At 48.8% G+C, this 23,780-nt stretch overlaps 1 protein-coding gene across 1 annotated transcript; it reads left to right on the forward strand.

The window, feature by feature from the left end:
- The first annotated feature begins 3,234 nt into the window (after positions 1 to 3,234).
- En2 (engrailed homeobox 2) lies at positions 3,235 to 9,783 on the forward strand. Its single transcript, XM_041640693.1, has 2 exons — positions 3,235 to 4,699; positions 7,748 to 9,783. Exons 1-2 carry the CDS (start codon positions 4,039 to 4,041, stop codon positions 8,062 to 8,064), a joined length of 978 nt encoding a protein of 325 aa, XP_041496627.1. The 5' UTR covers positions 3,235 to 4,038; the 3' UTR covers positions 8,065 to 9,783.
- The last annotated feature ends 13,997 nt before the right edge of the window (positions 9,784 to 23,780 follow it).

A 23,780-nucleotide genomic window follows, 5' to 3' on the forward strand; every position in this document is an offset into this window, starting at 1 on the left:
AAAGGCAGCAACGCTGGATGCGCAGCCAGGCACCGGCATTTGGGGCAGCTGCTTTCGATTGCAATCAGCTTCAGAGTTACAAAGTCTGCTGTGTGGGCGCCACTTTCCCCTTTGTGCCCTTGGAGGCCTCTCTTTGTCCGTTAGCCTCGGACGCACGGAGCAAGGTTCCATGTAAGCGGGTGCTTTGTGGGCCCGCTGCTGGTCCCTGGTACACGCAGAAGGGAAACGGTGTTCCGAAGTTGGAACCACCAGAAACGCTTCCAGAGGGACAGATGGCAGCTGCTGGTTCTTCTAATGGATCACCTAGGTCTGCGGCCATGGGGGCACTGAAAGCCGAGGAGAACAGGCTCAGCGCAGTTGCTGAGCCGAAGCCTGGAGTCTCCTCTTAGACTCAGGGTAGAGCTTATTTGGAAACGTGTCCTTCAAGGCATCCCCTCAAAATACCCTGCCCCTTCCCCAGAAGGCGCAAATACCCAGACTGAACCCCACCCCCAAGCACAGTAGAACCCTGCTGAAATCCGGGTCTATATTTGTGCCACTTAGAATTTCCCCAACCCCAAGGCACTATGGCTTAATGTACCTTCACCACAGCTTCACCCATTGGAAAGGGTCCTCGCCCTTTGCTTGGTGCCCATTCTTAAGGATAACTCACTTCTGGAGTTTTCATTTTGGGTAGCCCCATAGCCACCTCGATATTTGTTTTGGGGTTTCTCTATCCTTTCTTCAAAATCTTCCCTTCTACCTTCAGCCTGTCCCTTCCTGGCGGCAACCTAAGAACTCACCTCTGTTCTTGGCCTAGCTGGGTTCCTAGGTCCTGCGGGGAAGGCCAATCTTCAGGGTTTATGTTTCAGATCTAAATCTGAGTTTGGTGCAAGGGAAAGAGTACAAAGTCCAGCACCTTTGGCTAATTTAATGCTGGAGCAATCTATTCGAGGCAGAGGTTTCCAAGACATCAGATAAGGGCCTAATCATTTTCATAAGACAGGTAGGAAGATGAACTTGGACTGTGTGCAGGAATCTCGGAGCTCTAGCAGACCATATGTAATCTGGTTTAGGAGACAAGAAGAAATCAGAGCGTTCATTCACTGGCTGGTGATAGTTCAAGAGTCCTAAAATGTTCATAGGATGTTCCCATCTTCACTCACTTGGGCTGTCCCATGTTCGTAGAGATAGGTAGACGATGAGGTTTCTCATCTCTTTTCCTCCGTCCTGCTCTGCTTCTCACTAGGAACGACCCACCAGGTATTTTCCTAGTCAAAAACTTTGGTGAAACCCAATGGTGGCTGTTGTGGGCGCTTGCCTTTAATATTAGTAGTCGGGGAGAGAGGCAGGTGGATCTCAGTAAGTTTGAGGTCAGCCCGCAATGAGTTTCAGTACTGTTACACAGAGAAATTCTGTCTCAAAAACAAACAAACAAAACAACCAAAAACAAACAAACAAAGAAACAGAACAAAAACCCCATGAACATCAACAACAAAAAAGGTTGTTGGGGACTCCTTTAAACAAGAAGAATAGACACAGGGAAAGACACAATCTTCTCCCTGATACAGAGTGTCTTCTCCACTTAGACATTCTATCTGTCTGCAGCACGTATCCAGACCAAGGCCACCTTCAGTAGCATGAGTCTTGGTGGCAGTTGTCTCTGTGGGATAACTTCCCCAAGAGACGCCTTTGGGAATTACTGCCTCTGGTGAAACCTGCCAGGAAGACAGGGTGCACAGTGAGGCTGGGTGTGGGTCCAAGTCCAGACACAACTGCCAAAAAAAATGGACCACAAGTCCAGATAGCCTGGCAGGCCTCCATGCCTGGGTGCTGTTGGCCATGATCCTTGCCCTTCATCAGGACCTGGCAGCTCAGGACAGGAGCCACCTGGAGTTCAGGTGCGGTGGCCCACCAGGCAGGGAGTCTGAGCAAAGGCAGTCTGGGGCCTCCCTCTGATCCCAGGCTGTCTGAGGACGTTTATTATTATGCCAGCACTCCTGTGCCCTCTCAGTTGCCCTTCTGGGTCTTTCTGAAAGTTAATACATTTCCATAAAAATGCTTTTTTTAATGGACAGGCAAGCCTGTAGTAACCAGTATGTTTGGTGGGGAGAGGAAAGCAAATTGGAAGGACCCTGGGGGAGGTGGGAGGGAGAGAACAGAGAAGGGCCATTCTTTCAGCAGCCAGAGAGGTTTAGAGGGGAATAAAGACAAGAAAAGGGAAAAACAAATTGGGGCCCCCACCCTGTCACAGCATTCCTATTCTTTCAAATTAGCCTTGCCTTCCCGCAAAACCAGCTTAATGTTTTAAGACAAAGGTAATGAGATGGGTGGCCTTAGCTCAGTGTAGGGGTTGGGGAGCTCTAATGATGGTGTGTGTGTGTGTGTGTGTGTGTGTGTGTGCACAGCCGCATACAGGATCACTTTTGCTGTGGATGGTTTTGAGGATTTGGCTAAGCAGTCGTCACTCCCTTCTAATAGAAGATTGCGCTATAACCCTTCTCAAAAAATTCCTTTATTTCTCCTTCCTTAAATGGAGCACTAAATTGTATTCTGGCGTAAAGATCTATGTTCAGGTTCCTGAGGAACTCCCTGTCCACGGGTGGAATCCTTCCGTGTGCGTGCGCCTCCTGCACAGGCATGCATGCTGAGAGTAGGTGTCTGTAGGAGGAGCACCCTGCGTTCTCGCCTGGCGATTAGGACTCAATGCTGCTGGGTAACTAAAGTCAAATATAAGTGACAATTTTCCCCTCCACCAGCAAGGAAAGCGGGTTACAAACCTCTCTTTGTATCTCGGCAGCTCATTTAATCTTATTTATGCATTTTGTGCAAGGAATTGTGGGATCTCTCCCCACCGTAAACAATATAGGAATGTTAAAAATAACGATCTTCCAGCACGTGTCCATTTAGGCGTAGCAGTCACCTGGCAAGACTGTCACAGGTTCCTGAGTTTTCCAAGCCGCGAGGAGAAGTGCAAACAAGCACAGAAAACTCGGCGGCCAATCTAGCTAGCTTATAGGCTCCGGAGCCCCAAGCCCTGAGAGCGGCCGCTTTAAGGAGGGGGGAGGGGAGGTTGCGGCGGGGGAGGGGCGGCAGGCGGTTCCTGTCACCAAGCTGCCGCCGGCGCATCACGTGGATACGCGGCGCAGCGGCCATTGGCCCGAGGCACGTGTCCAGGAGACCGGCCCGCGACGTCACTCGAGGGGGCTCTGTTAAAAATAAGAACAAAAATCCAGAGTGAAAGTGTCTCAGGTTGCGCTAAGTGGCCTGAAATTTTCCCGAGCCCGCGCGCAGGCGGAGGCGGCGAGGGCGCGCAGACTGGGAGGGAGCGCGGGAGGCCCAGCCCGGCCCGGCCTCCCGCCCCTCACCCATGCGGCTCGGGCCGCGGTACTGCGCGGGGCACAGCGGGGGCGCAGCCGCTCGCCCGTGGGGCGCCCCGGCCCGCAGCGGGGCGGTGGCCTGGCGCGGGGAGCCCCGGGGCGGGTGGAGCGCAGTGCGGGCCCGCGGGCCTCCATGTGCATGTTGGCGGCGGCGGGCGAGCTGAACGCTCGCGCCCCGCAGCCTCGAGGGCCGGCCGGGACAGGCGGGCGGCGACGGCCGAGCAGTGGCGGCCCGAGCGGGCCCAGGCGGCGCTGAGCGCGGGGAGCGCGCTGCCTGCATGCGTGCAGCTCTGGCCCGCGGTGGCCGAGGCGGCGGCGCTGGAGCCCAAGGCTGCTGGCCACCGAGAGGAGCGTGGAGCCGGACAGACGTCCTAGGTCCCCGCTGGAGTGCGGTGACCGTCTGAAGCCGGGTCCGTCGCCGAGACCGGGACCTACCTCCTTTGAATCTCCCCGCGTCCTGGCCAGCTGGGAGAGTCTGGTTATTTGCTAACGCACTTCGTGGATACGAACGTGGCTCGGCTAGGAGCGCGCCCGCAGACCTGTAGGACTCCAGCTCTGCACCGCTCGCGCCTTTGGGGGACTCCGCTGGGTTCCCGGGTGTCGGTGTGTGCCGCAGACCGGCCGGAGGTTGCTTTGGAGGAGGGCCAGTGGAGAGGTGGTTTAAGATATTCTGTGAAGCATGGAGGAGAATGATTCCAAGCCCAGCGAGGCAGCGGCGGAGGCGCAGAGGCTGCCGGAATCCAGCCCCGGCGGCGGCTCGGGCGGCGGTAGCAGCCCGGGCGATTCGGACACCGGACACCGGCGGGCTCTGATGCTGCCCGCGGTCCTGCAGGCTCCAGGCAACCACCAGCATCCGCACCGCATCACCAACTTTTTTATCGATAACATTCTGCGGCCTGAGTTCGGTCGCCGAAAGGACACGGGGACGTGCTGTACTGGTGCGGGCGGAGCGAGAGGCGGCGAAGGCGGCGCTGGCGGTACAGAGGGTGGCGGCGGCGCAGGCGGAGCCGAACAGCTCCTGGGGTCGGGCGCCAGGGAGTCCCGACCGAACCCAGCGTGCGCGCCCAGCGCGGGAGGTCCGCTCTCCGCCGCCGGCGGCGACTCAGCGACTGACGGAGAAGGCGGTTCCAAGACACTTTCGCTGCACGGCGGTGCTAAAAAAACTGGCGATCCAGGGGGTTCCTTGGATGGGGCGCTCAAGGCCCGAGGCTTAGGCGGCGGTGACCTGTCGGTGAGCTCCGACTCGGACAGCTCTCAAGCCAGCGCCACCCTGGGTGCGCAGCCCATGCTCTGGCCGGCTTGGGTCTACTGCACGCGCTACTCTGACCGGCCTTCTTCAGGTGAGCCCGTGGGACCGGGTGTCCAAACCCGCTGAGGGGAGACCCGCGGGACTGGGGAGGGTGCTTTCCCGGGAACATACACAGAGGGAAAGAAACACATTTTCTCCTGAACACACACACACAAAGACGCATACTTCTCTCCGACAGTGGCACTGTTTTGCCCATGCTGGACAGTCTAGAAGCAGGACTAGTTCTAGGGATACCGATTTAGGACCGTAAGAAGCAAGATGCAATCTCGTGTTCTCTCTCAGTCTCTCTCACTGTCTCTGTCTCTGTCCTATCTCTGACATCTCGCTGCCTTTAATGCCCTGCCCCACAGTAGTCGTTTAATGGGAATGGTGGTAGCTGGAAGGTCCTCAGGAAGTGAGCAACTGAGTCAGCGCCCCCCCCCCATACACACACCCCGCACTTGTAAAGTCTGGAACCAGGAAACTTTCTGCCACCCTCAGGTCCAGAGTCCCTCGCAGAGCCGGTTATTCCAAGCCTGGATGCTCTTCTTCTCCACTCTTGGCCTAGGAGCAGAGGAAGGACTGCAGGGCAGTGGTGAAAACTGAGACAGCTTTTTCCTTTGTCACTTTATTTGGCGAACCACGTAGTAACATCACAGCATCCTGCCAGGAAGCAGCTTGAAGAAGGTGCAGCCATCCCAGAGCCATCATCCCCCTAGCAGAAAGGAAGCTTTAAAGGTTTTATGGTGCTGCCAAGACTGAGAAAGAGGCGGTGGGGAGGTTTGAGACGTATTTTTTTCATTCGTTTATAATTTTTTAAGACTTCATAGAAACTACCCGCTACATTAGATGCGGGTCTGTGATCAGGAAGCGCCATTAGCAGTGGGTTTCATTTGTCCGGGAGCTGAGTGAGGCCCCACTACGCCCCCCCCCCCATCTTCAGTTATTTTACGAGTGTCCTTTACCTATGTTCATAGCAAAACTGGGTCGCTCTCGACTGCCTTCTTGCAGCATCCTGTGTGTTTCTGATAAAATCCAAATTTTTGCTGCTAGATCTGAAATTTGCTCCATTGTTCTCGCCTCCCTCCTTTGTTAATATTTAATTAACATATAGGCTCACAAAGCCGACTGGCCTTGAGCCGCGGTCGGCTTTGTGCGGCAGCGCCAGCGCACGAGTCCCGGCCGCGCCAAGCCGTGGCGGTCCGCGGATCCTGCAGCATGGCCCCGCGTGGCTCGGCTCGCAGCCTTCATAGGCTTAACGAAATCCCTTCCCTTTAAGTAATATTTTTTTTCCTGGGCTTTTAAGAAAGAAAGGAGGGCAAAGGGTACTTGCTGAGGTTTGTCTCTGTTTCCCTGAGTTCCCTAAGTGTTTGCCTTTTAAAAGAGAATTCACAGAAAGAGGAACCGAAAGTATGGTTTTAAGGAGACGTCGTTTCTCTGAAATAAGAATTATCAGAGACTGGAGTGTGTGTTATAGAATAGGAACCCCAGGGTGGAGGAGGCTGGAACACAGAGACCTTGTTCTTCCCCGGGGAGGGAACAAGGGGAGTCTGAGAGTCGGCTCCAGAAGTGGGAGGTCAGAGCTGAGTAGGCCAGGCCTCTTCCACACTCAACCTCCGGTGCTCTGTGATGGTTCCAGGGTTCGCCCATGACCCTAGAAGCCTCACTGGCAGGGTGAGAGCCAGGTCCAAGGGCTCCAAGCCCGTGCTTCCTTGCCTTCAGCAAGGATGTGAAGGTGACCATGTCGGGAGGCGGGTGTGTGTGACTATGGGTACACCCAAAACATGAGGAGTTGTATCTGCCCCTCTCTGGATCTCCTCTGGTACCCACAGACCCTTTTAGCCTTGCCCTTTGATGAGATCCCACTTGGCTGGAGGTGAGGGAGTTCTCACCCGCTCTTGCTAGGTTGGCTGCCCCTACCGCCCGGATGGGTACCGCTCTGGGCAGCTGGTGGAGGAGCCGGGTACCACACAGTCTGTTCCCGAAGTCACCCCCGCAGCGCAGGGCAGAACAGCGAGTCCCAGGCCCTGAAAGGGGAGGGTCTGGCCCTCTCCACCCTCTTCCACTTCAAGAGGAAGGGGCCTCGATTGAGGGACGCCAAGTCGCCTGGAAAGTTGATTCAGGCTCCTTGCAGAGGAAGAACCAGAAAGAAGGTCTCTGCTTCTAGCCTGTGGCCTGGCTGGCTTTTCCGGCACTCTGTGTACCTTCTGACCCCTACAAAGAGAACCCTCTACCAACACTTTAACCCTTTACCCTTTCCCTCGGATGACTAGGTCCTGGGACCCTACCACCCTCCACACTTGCCTCAAACACTAGCAACTCCACAGGGAGAAAGGGGTGGGAACAGTAGTGGAACCCTTCGTGAGGAAGCTATTGTGAGGGACACTTTGTGTTCTTGCCCAAGGTCAGTTGGGTGGTTTTTAATGAAGCAACCCCAGGCCTGTGGTGGGAGCTGAGAGGGAAAAGCCACCATGGTCAGCACCCTGGCAGGAACCAGATCCCTCTCTTGGACAGAGAGACTGAAGATGCCAGAGGCTCTCAGCAAAAGAGGTGGTGCTGCATTGGAGTCCTTTTAGGAAACACTGAACTTGGGCTCACCAAGTTCTTGGCCGCACAAGAGAGGACTCAGGTGTGGTGACTCAGCCCTGAACCCTCTTTGCGAACCTACTATGGCACCCTGCCAAGGGTGTGTAGGGAGGATCCCCCCTGACTGACTCACCTACCCTCTTCTTCAATCTTACCCCATCTCCTCCTCTCACCTACCCGGTTCTCTTTGCTGGGGCAGGGGCAACAAACACAAACAAGGCCAGAAAGTTTTTGGTTGGGCATTCCTTCTTCAGTCAGTTTTTATTAGGGTCCCCTAGTTTGCTACCGACCTTTTAGCTAAATCTGCCAATCCACTTCATTTCCACCACCACCCCTACACACACACACACACACACACACACACACACACACACACACCACCTTGTTCAGCCTTGTGTGCCTTGGTCGCATCATCTTTCTTCGAAGTCTCTGGAACCTCTCAACTTTGGCTGACGGGGCTTCCTATAAGCGGTAGGCTGCTCCGGCAACCAGTAACTTCTGCCCTCTTCTACAGGTCCCAGGTCCCGAAAACCAAAGAAGAAGAACCCGAACAAAGAGGACAAGCGGCCTCGCACGGCCTTCACTGCGGAGCAGCTGCAGAGGCTCAAGGCTGAGTTTCAGACCAACAGGTACCTGACAGAGCAGCGACGCCAGAGTCTGGCGCAGGAGCTTAGCCTCAACGAGTCGCAGATCAAGATCTGGTTCCAGAATAAGCGGGCCAAAATCAAGAAAGCCACGGGCAACAAGAACACTCTGGCGGTGCACCTCATGGCACAGGGCCTGTACAACCACTCCACCACCGCCAAGGAGGGCAAGTCGGACAGCGAGTAGGGCGAGCAGGGCGGGGCGGGCCGGCCATCTAGGGCCGCGCGAAACAATGCAATAATTTAAAAACCGTGAACAAAGGGCCAGTGTATAAAGACTATACCAGCATTATCTGTGAAAATCCCGTGTATTAGCTGTGGTTCTAAAATAATCTATGTACATATAATTTACAGGCGGTGTAAAACCCAAAATATTCGACTATAAAATATTTTTTGAGTTTTTTGTGTTTAAGAGGTTATGCTAATTTTATGTTATTATTATTCTTTCTGCAAAGGGGGCTGTTTAGGGTTTCAGCTTTTTCTTTTTTCTTTTTCTTTTTTAATCCCCCATTATGGGACATTGGACACTTTTTCAACACTTTTTTTTTCAAAAGAAAAAAATTAAAACAACTTGCTAAAGTCCAAAGATTTTTATTGCTGCATCTCACAGGACTGTGAATCGAATAAATAGCTCCTATTTGGTCGGCGGGCTCTGCAGCTTGCTTTGTGCTAGCTTGGCGAATGCTGTAGGACTTGTCAGCTTGGTGGTGGAGAGCTCTGGACTTCAGTGGGGAGAGAGGATGCATTTCCTTGGCTGAGGTCCCACAAAGCCCCCAGCTCTCCAGGCACCTCTCCAGCTGTCTCCTACTGTCTCCCATCCCAACCACCTCAGAGGCCCCAACTGGCCACCACCATGTGTCTGCATTTGTGTCGCTGACCCCTGTCCCGCCACAGCCCGGTGGCGACCTGCCAGCGCCGACTCTCCCGCCTTGGACACTGTGGGCAGCGCTTGGGATATAGGAAGAAGGGGAAGTTGACCTGAGGCTTCAAAGCTTCACTGCTGTGCTGCCTCATCAGCTAGCCCTGACCCAAAAATCCCACCAGGTCATCTTGGGGGGCCTGGCAGAGCGAGTTGGTACGTCTTCCTTTCCTTTTTTCCTCCCCCCCCCCCCACTTATTTTTGAGTGGTGAATACATGTATGTGTACATACTCTGTGTATGCATGTGCACGCACACCCCAGGCCTGTGTGAAGCTGGGGTTCTGGAGCTTGCAGCTACCTTGACTTTCAAAGGAACTCGGAACCCTCCTGAATCTAGAGAAAGTGTGTAAATAATCATTTCTTATCACTTTCTGTCTTTTTTTGTTTTTTAAAAGAAGATATACATTTTATTTTTGAAGGTGTGGTACTGTGTAAATTAAATATATTCAATATATCCCTCACCAAGTACATATATATATATAAGTAAACACATTATATATAACTCCACACTGTCTTCTGTTTAGTGTATGGGGAAAGGTGTCCAAATGTCCACCTGGGGCCAGGGCAATGGCCCAGGGGTGTTCTCCGCTGAGCTGGGAGTCAAGCTGCCTGCTGAGGACTGACGGTGGATTTCTCTCTTTGCCTTAAACCTCTTTATTTCACTGCGCCAATACTTTCACTTTGTACATATTAGTGCCAACCTTCTGAAAAGGAAGTTATAAAAAAAGTTGTAATTTAAAAGTCTGTGAACAACCATTTGCTGCTTGGGAATCAGTGAAACGACATGCCTTTTAGCAGGAAGCAAATCTGTCCTTTTTTAAGTTTATAAGATGTGCATTTTACAGTATGAAATATTTATAATCTTATGAGAAATGGATGAATGTTCCCTACTTACAACTGTGGTTATCAAAATTGTGAACATTCCCACCCGTGCATTTTTGTGTGTTTAAATTCTTGAAAGTTACGTTAAATAAAAAGAAGTGACTCTTTATTATAAAATGTTGGCAGTGAAAGGTGGACTTTTTCCACATCTGTGTCTGAGCTCAGGAACCACCCCAGGTCTCCCCAGTACCCAGATGCTGCACCTACCCTTGAAATAAGAGAAGATGGTCTTTCTAAATACTGACCTTGGAATATTCAGCATGTAAGCACAGAGGAGAGGAAGTCATTTCTGTCCCCGTTTGGTCTCCAGGAGGAATGAATCAAAGCATGCTGCCTCCACTTACAGGAGTATCTGTCTCCACATAAGAAAATCTAACAGGTCTCCCCCACCCCCTCCCCACTGTATGCAGACTGGACGCCAGTGCCCACTGCATGGGCTGGGTGGAAGAATTTGTGCTCTTCCAGAGATACTCTTATTTCCCTAAATGCTAGTTTTGTTTCCCCCACCCCCAACCCCCAAAGCAAAGGACTTACTTCATCTCTGGCTTCAGATGGGCTGTGGACTGGCTGACCTGAAGCAAGGGTCTTCTGCACTTCATGAAGCTAAACTGCTGTATTCCCAAACTTTCTTGGCTTGAAAGAAAGTTGCTTTGTTTTTCCCAAGAAGAGAAACTCGGTGTCAAGGGTTGTTTGTTGCCAAGGGTGATCTAGGCAGTTTCAGTGCACTGGCCACTGGGCCATCAGGGATTCCCAAGCAGAGGCTGGATCACAGCTCCTGCCACTCAAGGGACCCTCCACTGTGGGCTCACCAAAAGCCTCCATGCCACTCCCTAGGAGCACATACACCTCTGAGGTTTAGCTTCAAAACACTGGCACAATTTACCTTAATCTGTTGGCCTCCCTCTTTTTAATAAGAACATAACAACATCCATCTATTTTCAAATCCTAACACTGGTTGGGGAGGACATAAGGTAATGAGCTCCCAGGTCCCACAGGCAGCCAAGCAGACACCAGCCTGCCAATAATGCCAGAATTTTGGAACTTTAAAATTTGTTTTGTCTGTGATAGGGGACTGAGCTGGAAGGGCCTTCAGATCCTTGGGTTTCGACTTGCTCTGGTGCATGTTGCTTTCTTCTTTTTCTTCAAATGCAAGTTGCCAGAGCTGGTGACTAACGTGGAGCCTTTGCCCAGCCAGCCTTGCTTTCTCACCTGGGGCAAGCAGAAGAAACAATTCCCACAGCCGGAGCGCAAGGCAAATCCCCAGATTCTGACCCAGCCTTAGTAGTGTTGTGTGCTTTGGAGGTGGACACCTACCGCAGACTCTGGAGCCTGAGGGAGCCCAGACACTGGGACCTGGCTAGGTCACCCTGCAGAAGGTGGGAATCCCAAGTAGGAGAGGCAAGTTCCTTTGTGAAGAACCACTTGCCTTTTGGATCTCGATCGCTCTCCTGGCCTTGGCACGGCTCAGTCTCACCCCAAATCTGCTACTATGGTTCTTCACAAGTCACTGAAAGGAGGGGAGCAGTCAACCCACAGAGAGCTGTGAGACCTATAGGCCCAACCAGTTGGCCCCCAGCAATGGTGCTGACTGAAAAGGCCCAGCTTGACACTCATACTAGTCTGACCTGGCTCTGGGGTCCCACACTGTCGTCAGAACCTAGGGGTCAACTCTGCCCAAAGGCAGTCCAGTGTGGACCTGGCGTTAGCTTCCTTTTAAGCAGGAGGAAGAAGACTCACAGGTGGACCCCAGCTTGATCTCACAGAGTTCCAGTTCTGTGGTTGTTGTTTTTTTTTTTTTTCTTGAGAGGTCAAGACAAATGTAAGGTGGGTGACTCTGGCCGCTTGACGCGGGTCTAACTGGTGCACATAACAAATACCCAGGCCCTTTGTTTGCCAACTATCAGCCCAAGCAGGCTTCAAGGCAGAGGTTTTGGCAGGCCTCTGTTAAAAGTCTTTCTAGTCTCCTGCTAGTTTAATATCCGACCTCTACAGTCTTCTTTTGCCTGGGCCCTGCCCTGAGAGCGCTCAGGAGAATCCCGGCTCCACCGAAAACTACTACCTGCCAGGGGGAGCCGTCTCTCACTGAGAGGTTAATACGGACTGACGCAGACACAAGGCTACGGTACCACCCCTGAAGGCGTGCACAGCGCCAGCGCCAGCGAGGCAGAAATCACCCTCCCGAGACCGATCTACCCCCACCCCTGAGCTCCCCACGCAGGGCCTCGGGGCTGGAAACCCCTTCTTTGGGCCTTGGTTTCATCCCTGAGGAAGGTTAGCTGTATCTAGGCCTGGAAGTAGGGGAGAAAGGGAGCCACAGAGGGGTTCAGCCTTGGGTTTCTCGGACTCTAGGGCAGCGCCGGGGTGGTGGGGAGTGCTGGCGCGCACATTTGCAAGCAAAGCCCATACAGACTCATAGTTGCTCGGCTGGAACCCTGAGTAGACCATGCCTGTTTTTATTAATAACCTCAATTATACTATGCTGCCTGCCCACGGAAAAGAAAAGGGCATTCTTGAAATCGCCGGAAATGTAATAATATTCATTAAAGTCGGTCCTAATTATATGATTTAATCAAGTGTGGTGGGCCTGTGCTTTGCTTTTGCCAGCAAGAAAACTGAGGATGGTGTTACTATTGTTAGTGGTGGCACGGCCTCGTCCTGGCCGCCAGTAAGACTTCCGGTTCTTCGGCTGAGGCCCAGTGCCCTCAAATGATGAATATAGGGGCGCCCCCCTTAGGGACAGAGTTCTGCTGGAAAGACTGCTTAGTTGTGAACTCGGGATAAGGTTCAGGCCTAGACCCAAGCAAGACCTAAGCAACTCCTGGGGCTAGGCAGGATTTCTTCTGGCCCTAGGGACCATCTGTAGTGGTGGTGGTGGGGGGGGGGGCAACACCAGGGAGGTTTTCTGGGAAAGCAGAACTTCGGGTCCCGCCCCCTCCAGGGCTGAGTCCCGCGCAGCGCCTGGAGTAGAAACAAAGAGTGTTGGAGAGAGATCTGCCTCCCGGCTGCCTTTTAACCCCCTCAGCCTGGAAGGCATCCCAGAGAGTCCTTTCCCCCTGTCCCCACCCCCAAGACACAGAGGAATGAGGAGCCAAAAGCCCAGTGGGCCTGCGTGGCTGTCGTGCCCCGCGCCACTGGTTCTTTAGAGAGGGGGTTAGATGAGCAGCTCAGGCAGGAAGAGCCAGGTCCCATCCAACCTCGGATCCTCTGTGGGGCCTAAGAAAGGTGGGCGCCCCTGTTTAGTCACTGCAGGACCGTCCAGGGGAAAAAAAACCCGGCCCGGTCGCTGCTTGTTGTTTGACTCATCTGTCCAGACGTGAAACTTGGCCGCGTGGTCCCAGCGCGCTGCCTGCGGAAGGGGCCGGCTTCTCTCCTTTCAGCTGGCGCTTTGGGGTTCTCGCCTCCCGCCAAGTCCTTTGTCTGGGCGGGGACTGTCAGGCTCTGTCACCGTGGCTTGCCCTCCTCCTTTCCCCAACCTCTACCCCCTCTACTAACTTCCTTTTCTCTTTTCTCTCCTCCTTGGATGGATAGTCACAGGCCCCAGCTGCAGCACAAGAAGTGTCTGCCCTCCTGTTGCGACTGCCCTCTTCCCCGCGGGTCGCTAGGACATCCCTCGGTGCCCAGGATTTCGCATCTGGGTTTCTCCTCTAGATCAAAACTTGTCTCCTGGTTTTGAACTCAGAAACAGTAATACATCAAATTAAGGAAGCTGGAGTTCCATTATATTTAGGTGTTAAGAGACAGGGCACCACTATCTGCTCTTTGCAGAATTCAGCTCCTGCCAACCACATCGCTATTACTATGGGCTCCCACGATTTTTTATTGTAGTAAAATGACGACATTCACCATCTTAACCAGTTTCCCGTGTATACTTCTGTGGTGACATCAAACACACTTGTAAATACCCACAATGCTGTGAAAATCGTTATTACTGCTCACCTCCGGAGCTAATAAAAAAAAAAGCAAAAGGGAACGGTTCCTTGCCTCTAGCTCCCCACTTTCCTTTTCCACCCTCGCCTTACCGAACTTCAGTCTCTGCTCCACCGCGGTCTGAGCACCTGGAAGGTCCAAGGGTAAGGCACAGTCTCCTGGTGGTTTCCAGGGCTAAAACCTCCCGAGGAGAATTGGGACCCTCCAAGTGAAATGATGGAGATGCACTCACGCTGGCGTTTTTTCATATAGGGAAGGACTGGAGCCTACAGAGAAAGCGTAAGACTGCGAGCTGTGTTTCAGCCTGACGGGAGGCTTACAGTCTTTCACAAATGGTCTGGGGATCACTTGGTTCTGTGTTTTTCATGCAAATACTTCTGTCAAGCCCGTAGTGTTTTAAGAAAGGTGGTTCAGTGGAAAACACCTGAGTTTTGTTTGTTTTACTGTGACTTTGTGTGGCTGTTTCGAAGTCAGGGACTAAGAATCCCCCCACCCTGTGTGTGTGTGTGTGTGTGTGTGTGTGTTGTGCATGTGCTCTGCCACTGAGCTACACCCCTAACCCCAAGTTTTGACAGCAGATAGTCCTGTGTTCGAACCCTCACTCTGCCGTTTACTTTCTGAGCTAGTGTGTTATAGACTCCCTGGGAGTGGAGTCATTCTTTTTCAAACAGAAAGAACATTTACCTAATGAGTTTCCTGCAAGGGCTTTTTGTGAGCTAATGAGCACAAAGGCCTAGTGCTGAATAGGCTCAGCAAGCGGGAGGCTTACCGGCTTACTCTCCTCTGCTACTGAGTCCCTGGGTTTCCTCCCAGCTGCGCCCTCCCAGTGCAGGTGTCTCAGGGCTTCAGGCACCCACATTTTGCTTGCTTCTGCTAAGCAGCATGACATCTGTGCAGTTGTTTAGGCAAATGTAGAGAGGGGATAGAGGATGTAATAGCTAGGGGAGACATGTTCCAGGGCAGTCTGATCTAGTCAGTAAAACTCATACAGGGAGAGGAAGAGAGAGGAAAAGGGGGAGGAGAAAGGAGGAGAAAGAAAAGGAGAGAAGAAAAAACAATAAAAGAAAAAGGAAAATCTACCTGGTCATAGAAAGTAGGGCAATGACCTGAGTAAGGGAACATGGCAGGACTTTCCAGTACTTTCCAGAAATGCTGCTTCCCCACACTCCATGAAACTGCTATTGTTTTCTTTGTTTCTGTAGCGGGCAAGCATACGCTTCCCATCTCCATTCCAAGGTGGGATTTATTTATCTTCGAACCAGAGTCTCAGGTATCCTGGGCTATCCTTACACTCCCTATGTAGTTGGTGATGACCTTGAACGTTTGATCCTCTTTCCCTTGTTCCCCAGTGCTAGAATCCAGACCCATCCACCACATGCAGGTTATTTGGTGCTGGCGAGGGAGTCCCAGGGCTTCATGAATACTAAGTAAGCTCTTGAACTATACTCCAACCACTCTAGGGTTTCACTTTGTTGTTTCGTGTTGGTGATTGAACCAAGGGTTTTTTTTTTTTTGCATACTAAGAATCTCCAACCACTTGGCACACCCTGTCTCCATTTCAGCATACATATCCCCAACATGCACACAATTGTCTTGACTTCAAATAGGCGAGGCATTCTGCCCTGGGTTTCTATATAGCAGGCATAAAACTTTCCATGCACCTTGCTTTCTGGTCCACTTGATATTTTCTGCCTCAAGTAGAGGTTGCTTGGGGTGAAGTTGCTAATGAGGTCAACCTCACCCCAAGCACAGAAAGGGGACCCTCCCATCCGCAGGCTTCAAACCAAGTTGCACGACTGAAGATCACCTGCAACCCTTGTTTGCGGGTGGTAGGTAGTCTGTGCACACCTCTTGCATCAAGCCATTCTGCCAGGTGGCTCCTCTCACAAGGATGAATGGGCACCCTTATGATATGATGAGCTATTCCATAGCGAAAGCTCCAAGTAACCCTTTTCAATTAATTGATGTTCCTATAGCTAAAAGCATAACAGGCTTTGATTACATGCTAACTAGAACTGAGCATAATCCTGAGTTAATTATGTGGAGATAATTTTATAATTATATCATTCCGTTTAAGAAGCAATGTGTTGTTAACTTCCAATATTAACAGGAGTGACTATTCAGAAGAAAACAACCATGAGCCTGCACCTGTCCAAAGACCTCTTGAGCTGTGCCGTGGCTAATAGTAAGCAGTGGTCACTTGTGAGTAAGAGGAAGCAGAAATCACTCCCTGGGGAATCACAGAAGAGACTTGTCTGAGCAGAGTACTGCCCAGCACTACCCTTGCCTGCTCCCTAGTGCTAACACTATCTTCATTTCTGCTCTCGGCAGCTTGGATGTGCAAGTGATGCCCGAAGGGCCGGTGAGCCTTCGGGAATGCCAGGCCTTTGAGGCTGCCCAACAGAATGTCAGTAGAGTATGAGCACGGACTGAAGGTCAATGCCCAGGCACCCCAGAAATGGTCCATTTCCATTTCTTGCAGAGAGTAACTGCCACAGACTCTAAGGCCAGACATGATAGGCACTCTATCTGAGATAATCCTCTGTCTCTCCTACCTTGTGTTACCACTCTCCAGCCATACTGGAAGAGGCTTCTGGCAGCATTTGTGGAATGTATTGGGTGTCACTCTGGGGCGGCTTGGGGCTTCCTCTGACGACTGGACAGCCTTTTCAAGCAGTCCTGAGGGATATGTGGTAGCTTGCCACAGTATGGTCAATGTGGTCACTTGTGAGTGAGAGAAACTGGAAAATACTTCCTGGGAGATGTATGTTAGCTGAAGGCTGGTGTGAGGAAAGCCCATCACTTACCCCGCTCTCGGTGCTAAACTGCCTATCTCTGTCTCTGTGCTGGGAAGCACCATGCGTCCGGGGTGTTGGGGGAAGAGAGAGAAAGAACCTGACTAACTTGTAATGTTCTCATTTTTTTTTCTTTTAAGATGATCAAAGACCTATTAGACTCATGGAATTTTCCTTAGCTGACTGCCCTTCCTAATCGTGGGGTCACTGGGTGGAGGCTCAACATGTGAGTGGAGAAGACCCCTCTTATGCTGAGACGGCAATGCCGCGTGGAAATGCAAACCGCTTGTCGAAGAAGAAAGTAAAATGACTCTACAGGAGTCATAGGCACCCAAGGCCCTTATGCGTGGTTCCAGGATGGACAGACATAGTATCCATCTCCTGAGGCCGGCGGAAGTCACATATACCCTGCCACACAGGTAAGGACAGATGGTGTCAGGGCTAGAGCCACCCCTTGCTTTCACCCCAGGAAGATTTGCGGCTCCCCACCCTATCCCCAAACCCTCCCTCCCCCCAACAGGGATATTTTCATTCCTACTTTTTTAAAAGAAATGCTTCCTGGTCAAACTTGAATATGCAATGAGGCACTGGAGCTTTGTGGCGGAAATATAATTAAACTGGTGAAAGATGTAAAAGATGAAGAATGGGATGACATCAGGCTGATTTCACACTTGGCAGTCGGATAGCTGGGCCCAAGCGGTCTTGCCACGCAAGGCAGATCAAAGTGCCCTGCCACCACTAAAAAGGCAAAAGGAGACTTAAGTATGCTAATCCCCAGGACAAATATATTTTAATCTTGTTAGAATACAAGTTAATGCTGCAGTGCAGTGGCTGAACTTGGTCAGGCAGTGGAGACCCATTTTTATTTTAGCTATGAATAAAGGTGGACCTCTTGGTTTTATTCATCAGTAATGAAAGTACATTTACAAAATGAACCCCTCTTCGGACTGCCCTACCCCCCACTTTAAGCTTCTCTGGCCATGCACAGGGATTCTGGAGGCCCTGGATGGACCTGGTCCATAAATGGAATCACCTCTCCGTGATCTTTCTGCAGAGGGCCCTGACAGCTCAGCTCATTGGTGGGAGAGAAACAGGGAAACTCTGAAATTAATTAAAAGATCCTCCTAAGCCATCCGTTTCCCTTTAGGCCTGTGGTTTGACAACCAGACCAGTTCCTTCTCTCAGTCCTCTCACTTTAATTTTTACAACGTCAATTTTCATTACTATTAATTATTTGCCCAGCTCCAACTGTATATTTGGTGTGGCCCAATTAGCACGAAGCTCTTTAGGTTTGACCTCCCAGTGATTGTGAATGTGAAGGGGTGTGTGTGTGTGTGTGTGTGTGTGTGCTCTCGGTCACACAAAAGAGAAAAAAAAATCACCTATCATGCTCCATTTGAAATACAAGCAAGAGGAGAATACTATACACAGTCATAAATGTATCTGAACAGCTGCCTGGGAGCCAGAGTGTGTGTGAGAGAGAGCAGTGTGCTGGCGCCCTACACAGCTGAGCTGTGAGGTCGCAGAAGGTTAAACTGCCCTGCAGAACCTGCCTGCTGAATATTGCTGATGGCAGCCGTCTAAAAGGCAATTTCTGTCTCTCTGCTCCAGGGTGTGTTAGAATTCCATCTGCCTCAGGCAGAAACCTGGCTTCCCTGGCTGGGAGCCTCTCCTCCCCACATCCCACAGCTGCCTGGGCCCCCAGCAGTGTAGTGGGGCAGGCAAAGCTGAGGCACTCAGTCTCCTGGACCTGGTGCAAAGGGGCTGCCAGGCTGCAGGGAGAGGTGTCGCCCCCACCCATCCCAGATGGGTAAAAGCACACAGCACAGAATCACCTAAACACAGCACTGATTGGCAGAATCCAAAGTGCTTGGGGAGGGAAACTAGAGGAAGCTAAGTAATCAGCAAGCAGAGACAGTCCCGGTCCTGTCTCTCTCTGCAACCGCCCAAGCATTCTGTCACCTTTAAAGACACCCTAATGCTTCCTTCCTTCCCATGTCTGCTCCCCAAGCCAGGATTTCCAGATATTTTTTGGCATCCTTCTGATTTGTTTGCTGTTTGCTTGCAGTGCTGGGGTTGAAACCCAGAGCATCACACATGCTAAGTAACTGCCCTATCACCGAGCTACAGCCCAGATCTCTTTCTGTCTAAAACAGTGATTCTCAAAATATATTGAGTTCCAGCTATGTGCTAGGGTATTCGTTCATTCACTGGGGCCCCTATAACAGTGCTACAGGCTACGGAACTTAAACACCAAGAGCTCATGGCCTAGGTCTGGAGGCCCTCTCCCTGTCTTCTGTGTCCTTGGCTGTGAGACTCACTGCTCCAGGCTATGTGGCCACATGGCCTTGTATCTAGTGGGTCTCCTTCTTGGGACAACAGTCATTTTTGACTCATTACCTGTTTGAATTTAGCATGACACCCCCCCCCCCGCCTCCGGTTTGCTCACATCATCTAGTAACCTCACTTCCAAATGAAGTCATATTTTCAGGTTCATGAATGTGGGGGACAATATTCAGCCCAGGGCAGCCAGGACCAAGCACTTCCTGAAGATTGTTCCCTTCTCACGGTTGTTATTCTCATGACCTCCCATGAGGGTGACTGAGCCCGGAGGTGGAAGCTGTTTGGTTAGCCAATGTGCAGTTGTGTCTGCCATGTGACATCACTCAGGCTCTGTCTGGGGTGGAGGGGGAGTTGTTACATCATCATGTTGGGGCCCAGCTACACCGCATACCTGAGTAATGCAAGAGACACTGCCCTGGGTTCTCTGGAAGAACGACCAGTGTTACTAACTGCTGAGCCATCTCTCCAGCCCCTATTTAGCATCATCATTTTTTTCATCTTCTAGGGATAGTAAGAGGTTGCGAGCCAAGGCAGTGTCGTAGTGTTCCCGTGTGCCTGTCCAGGTGGCTAGGTAAAACCTAGCCTGTGTTGGGTTTGTCAAGCTCTGTCCCTGTACAAGGCTGTGTCCACCACAAGGAAGAAAGTGCCACCCACTCGCCAAGGTTTGTTTATTCCCTGCGACTGTCCAGAGGAGGAGACTTTCTGGATGGACAAGGTAAGAACACACTCAACACCACAAGAGGAAACAAGACACCAACAAAAACTAGTGGCCCTACAACAGCAAGACTCGAACACCCAAATAAAGATGAAGGGGAAGAAACTGACCTAAAAAATGACTTTAGGAGAATGTTTGAGGCCCTTAAAGAGAAAATGAAAAATTCCCTCCGAGAAATGGAGGAAAAGACAAACAAAAAATTGGAAGAAATCAACAAATCCCTTAAAGAAAACAAAGAAAAAACATTCAAGCAGATGAAAGAAACAATTCAAGACCTGAAAATGGAAATAGAGGCAACAAAGAAAGCACAAACCATGGGCTAGAGAGATGGCTCAGTGGTTAAGAGCACTGACTGCTCTTCCAAAGGTCCCGAGTTTGATTCCCAGCACCCACATGGCAGCTCACAACTGTCTGTAATTCCAATTCCAGGGGACCCTACACCCATGGCAAATCACCAATGCACATAAAATAAATAAATAAATAAAAAGTTTTTTTTAAAAAAAGAAAGCACAAACCAAGGGAATTCCAGAAATGGCAAATATGGGAAAACAAGCAGGAACCACAAATGCAAGCATAAATAACAGAATACAAGAGATAGAAGAGAGAATCTCAATAGACTGAATCAAAAGAAAAAGGTCCCCTTGTCACATAATAATTAAAACACTAAACATACAGAATAAAGAGAGAATATTAAGAGCTGCAAAGGAAAAAAGCCAAATAACATATAAAGGCAGAACTACCAGAATCACACCTGACTTCTCAATGGAAACAAGGAAACAATGAAAGCCAGAAGGTCCTGGTCAAGCATTATTCAGACACTAAGAGACCACGGATGCCAGCCTAGACTACTATACCCAGCAAAACTTTCAATGACCATAGATGGATAAAACAAGGCATTTCATGACAGAACCATATTTAACCAATACCTAGCTACAAACCCAGCCCTACATAAAGTACTAGAAGAAAAACTCCAACCCAAGGAAGTTAGCTACATCCACAAAAACACAGACAATAGATGATCTCACAGCAGCAAATCCCAAAGAAGCAAAAAAGACACAATAACAACGCTAGCAATGAAAACTAAAATAACAGGAACTAGCAATCACTGTTCATTAATATCCCTTAACATAAATAGACTCAACTCACATATAAAAAGACACAGGCTAACAGATTGGATACAAAAACAGACTCCATCCTTCTGCTGCATACAAGAAACACACCTCAACCTCAGAGACAGACATCACCTCAAAGTAAAGGGTTGGGAAAGATTTTTCCAATCAAATGGACCAAAGAAACAAGCTGGTGTAGCTATCCCAATATTTAACAAAATAGACTTCAAACTAAAATCAATTGAAAGAGACAAAGAAGGACATTTCATATTAGTCACAGGAAAAATCCATCAAGAAGAAATCTCAATACCAAAAATCTATGCCCCAAATCCTAGGGCACCTCATATGGGAAAGAAACAGTCCCAAAGTGAATCACACATTAAATGCCACATACTAATAATGGGAGACTTAAACACCACACCCTCACCACTGTACAGGTCTGTCAGACAGAAACTTAACAGAGAAATAAGGGAACTAAGAGATGTTATGACTCAAATGGACTTAACAGACATCTATAGAACATTTCATCCAAACATAAAAGATTATACCTTCTCAGCACCTCATGGAACCTTCTCAAAAACTGACCATATACTAGGTAGCAAAGCAAACTTCAACAGATAAAAAAAAATTCAGAATAACTCCATGTATCTTATTGTATCACCATGGCTTAAAATTATAATTCAAGGACAACATTAATTTCAGAATGCCCACAAACACATGGAAATTAAACAATGCTCACCTGAATCACCAATGGGTCAAGGAAGAAATAAAAGAAGAAATTAAAGACTTCCTAAAATTCAAATGACCACACACATATCCAAATTTATGGGACACAATGAAGGCAGTGTTAAGAAGAAAATTCATAGCACTAAATGCCTACATAAAGAAGCTGAAAAAATCCCCACTAGTTAGTTAACAGAACACCTGAAAACTCTAAAACAAAAAGAAGCAAACTCACCCAGAAGGACTAGAAGTCAGAAAATAACCAAATTGAGAGCTGAAATCAACAAAATAGAAAAAAAGAAAAACAATACAGGGCATCAGTGAGACAAAGAATTGGTTCTTTGAGAAAACAAAATAGACAAACCTTTATCCAAACTAAATGAAAGGAATAGCCAAATTAACAAAATTAGAAATGAAAGGGGGTCATAACAACAGACATGGAGGAAATCCAGAGAATCATCAGGTCATACTGAAAATCTGTACTCCACAAAATTGGAAAACTTAAAGTTAATGGACGATTTCTGGATAAATATCACTTACCAAAATTAAATCAAGACCAGATGAGCAAATTAAATAGATTTATAACTGCTAAATAAATAGAAACAGTCATCAAAAGTCTCCCAACCAAAAAAAAAGGTGGTTTCAGTGTAGAATTCTACGAGATTTTCAAAGAAGGACTAATACCAGTACTCCTCAAATTGTTACACACAATAGAAACAGAAGGAACATTGTCATTCTTTTACAATTGAGTTTACAATTACCTTGGTACCCAAACCACATAAAGACATTACTAAGAAAGTGAATTACAGACTAGTATCACTCATGAACATTGATGCAAAAATACTCAGTAAAATACTGGCAATCAGAATCTAAGAACACATCAGAAAAATCATCCACCATGACCATGTAGGCTTCATCCCAGAGATGCAGGGATGATTCAACATACACACATCTGTCAATGTAATCCACCATATAAACAAACTTAAAAAAAAACATGATCATTTCATTATATGCTGAAAAAGCCTTTGACAAAATCCAATATCCCTTCATGATAAAGGTCTTGGAGAGAGCAGGGATACAAGGAACACATCTAAACATAATAAAGGCAATATACAGTAAGCCAGCAGCCAATATCAAAATAATGGAGAGAAATTCACGGCATCCCACTGAAATCAGGAATAAGACAGGGTTGTCCACTCTCTCCATGTCTATTCAATATAGTTCTTGAGGTTCTAGCTAGGGCAATAAGACAACAAAAGGAGATCAAGGAGCTACAAATCAGAAAAGAAGAAGTCAAACTCTCACTATTTGCTGATGATATGATAGTTTACATAAGCAATCCCAAAAATTCTACCAAGGAACTTCTACAACTCATGAACACTTTCAGTAATATAGCAAAATACAAGATTAACTCAAAAAAGTCAGTAGCCCTTCTGTACATGGTTGATGATAAATGGGTTGAGAAAGAAATTAGAGAAACATCACCCTTCACAATAGCCACAAGTAGCATAAAGTATCTTAGAGTAACTAACCAAACAAGTGGAAGACCTGAATGTCGTAGGGATAAGCCCAGCCCATTAGGGGGCATGTTTGCCTCAGGCTAATGTTTACATATAAATCTGGCGAGCATGAGCCCACCTGTCTCTTTTTTTTGTATTTCCTGCTCATCGCTGGATCGCTGGTGTTGTAAGATAACCCTTCATTAAAATTTGCTGTTTCATATTAAGCTAGCCTGGTTATTACGCCGACTACAGAATGTCAAGAATTTTAAATCTTTGAAGAAAGAAATTGAAGAAGACACCAGAAAGTGGAAAGATCTCCCATACTCTTGGATAGGTAGAATTAACATAGTAAAAATGACAATTTTACCAAAGCAATCTACCAATTCAATGCAATGCCCATCAAAATCCCAACAAATTCTTCACAGATGTCAAAAGAACAACATTCAACGTCATATGGAAAAGCAAAAAAACCCAGGATAGCCAGAACAATCCTGTAAAATAAAGGAACTTCTGGAGGCACCACAATCCCTGCCTTCAAACTCTACTACAGAGCTACAGTACTGAAAACAGCCTGGTATTGGCATAAAAACAGACAGGTGGACTAATGGAATTGAATCTAAGACCTGGATATCAATCCACACACCTATCACCTTATTTTTGACAAAAAAAAGAACAAAATATGAAATGGAAAAAAGAAAGCATATTCAACAAATATTGCTGGCATAAATGGACATCAATATGTAGAAGAATGAAAATAGATCCATATCTATCGCCATGCACAAAACTCAAGTCCAAATGTATCAAAGACCTCAACATAAAACCAACCACATTGGGCCTCATAGAAAAGAAAGTGGGAAGTACACTTGTGCACATTGGCATAGGAGACCACTTCCTAAATTTAACCCTGGTAGTATAGACACTCAGAGAAACAATTAATAAATGGGACCTCCTGAAACTGAGAAGTTTCTATTAAGCAAAGGACATAGT

The sequence above is a fragment of the Microtus oregoni genome, unplaced genomic scaffold (genome assembly GCF_018167655.1).
Source record: "Microtus oregoni isolate MIOR12 unplaced genomic scaffold, Mior012 000064F_ref0000363, whole genome shotgun sequence".
In the NCBI taxonomy this organism is placed as follows: domain Eukaryota; kingdom Metazoa; phylum Chordata; class Mammalia; order Rodentia; family Cricetidae; genus Microtus; species Microtus oregoni.

Bases quoted from the DNA above. Each gene is read 5' to 3' on its own strand.
- En2 (XM_041640693.1), top strand. From the start codon at position 4,039: ATGGAGGAGAATGATTCCAAGCCCAGCGAGGCAGCGGCGGAGGCGCAG. The intron at 4,700-7,747 runs GTGAGCCCGTGG...CCTCTTCTACAG, and splicing joins CTCTGACCGGCCTTCTTCAG to GTCCCAGGTCCCGAAAACCA.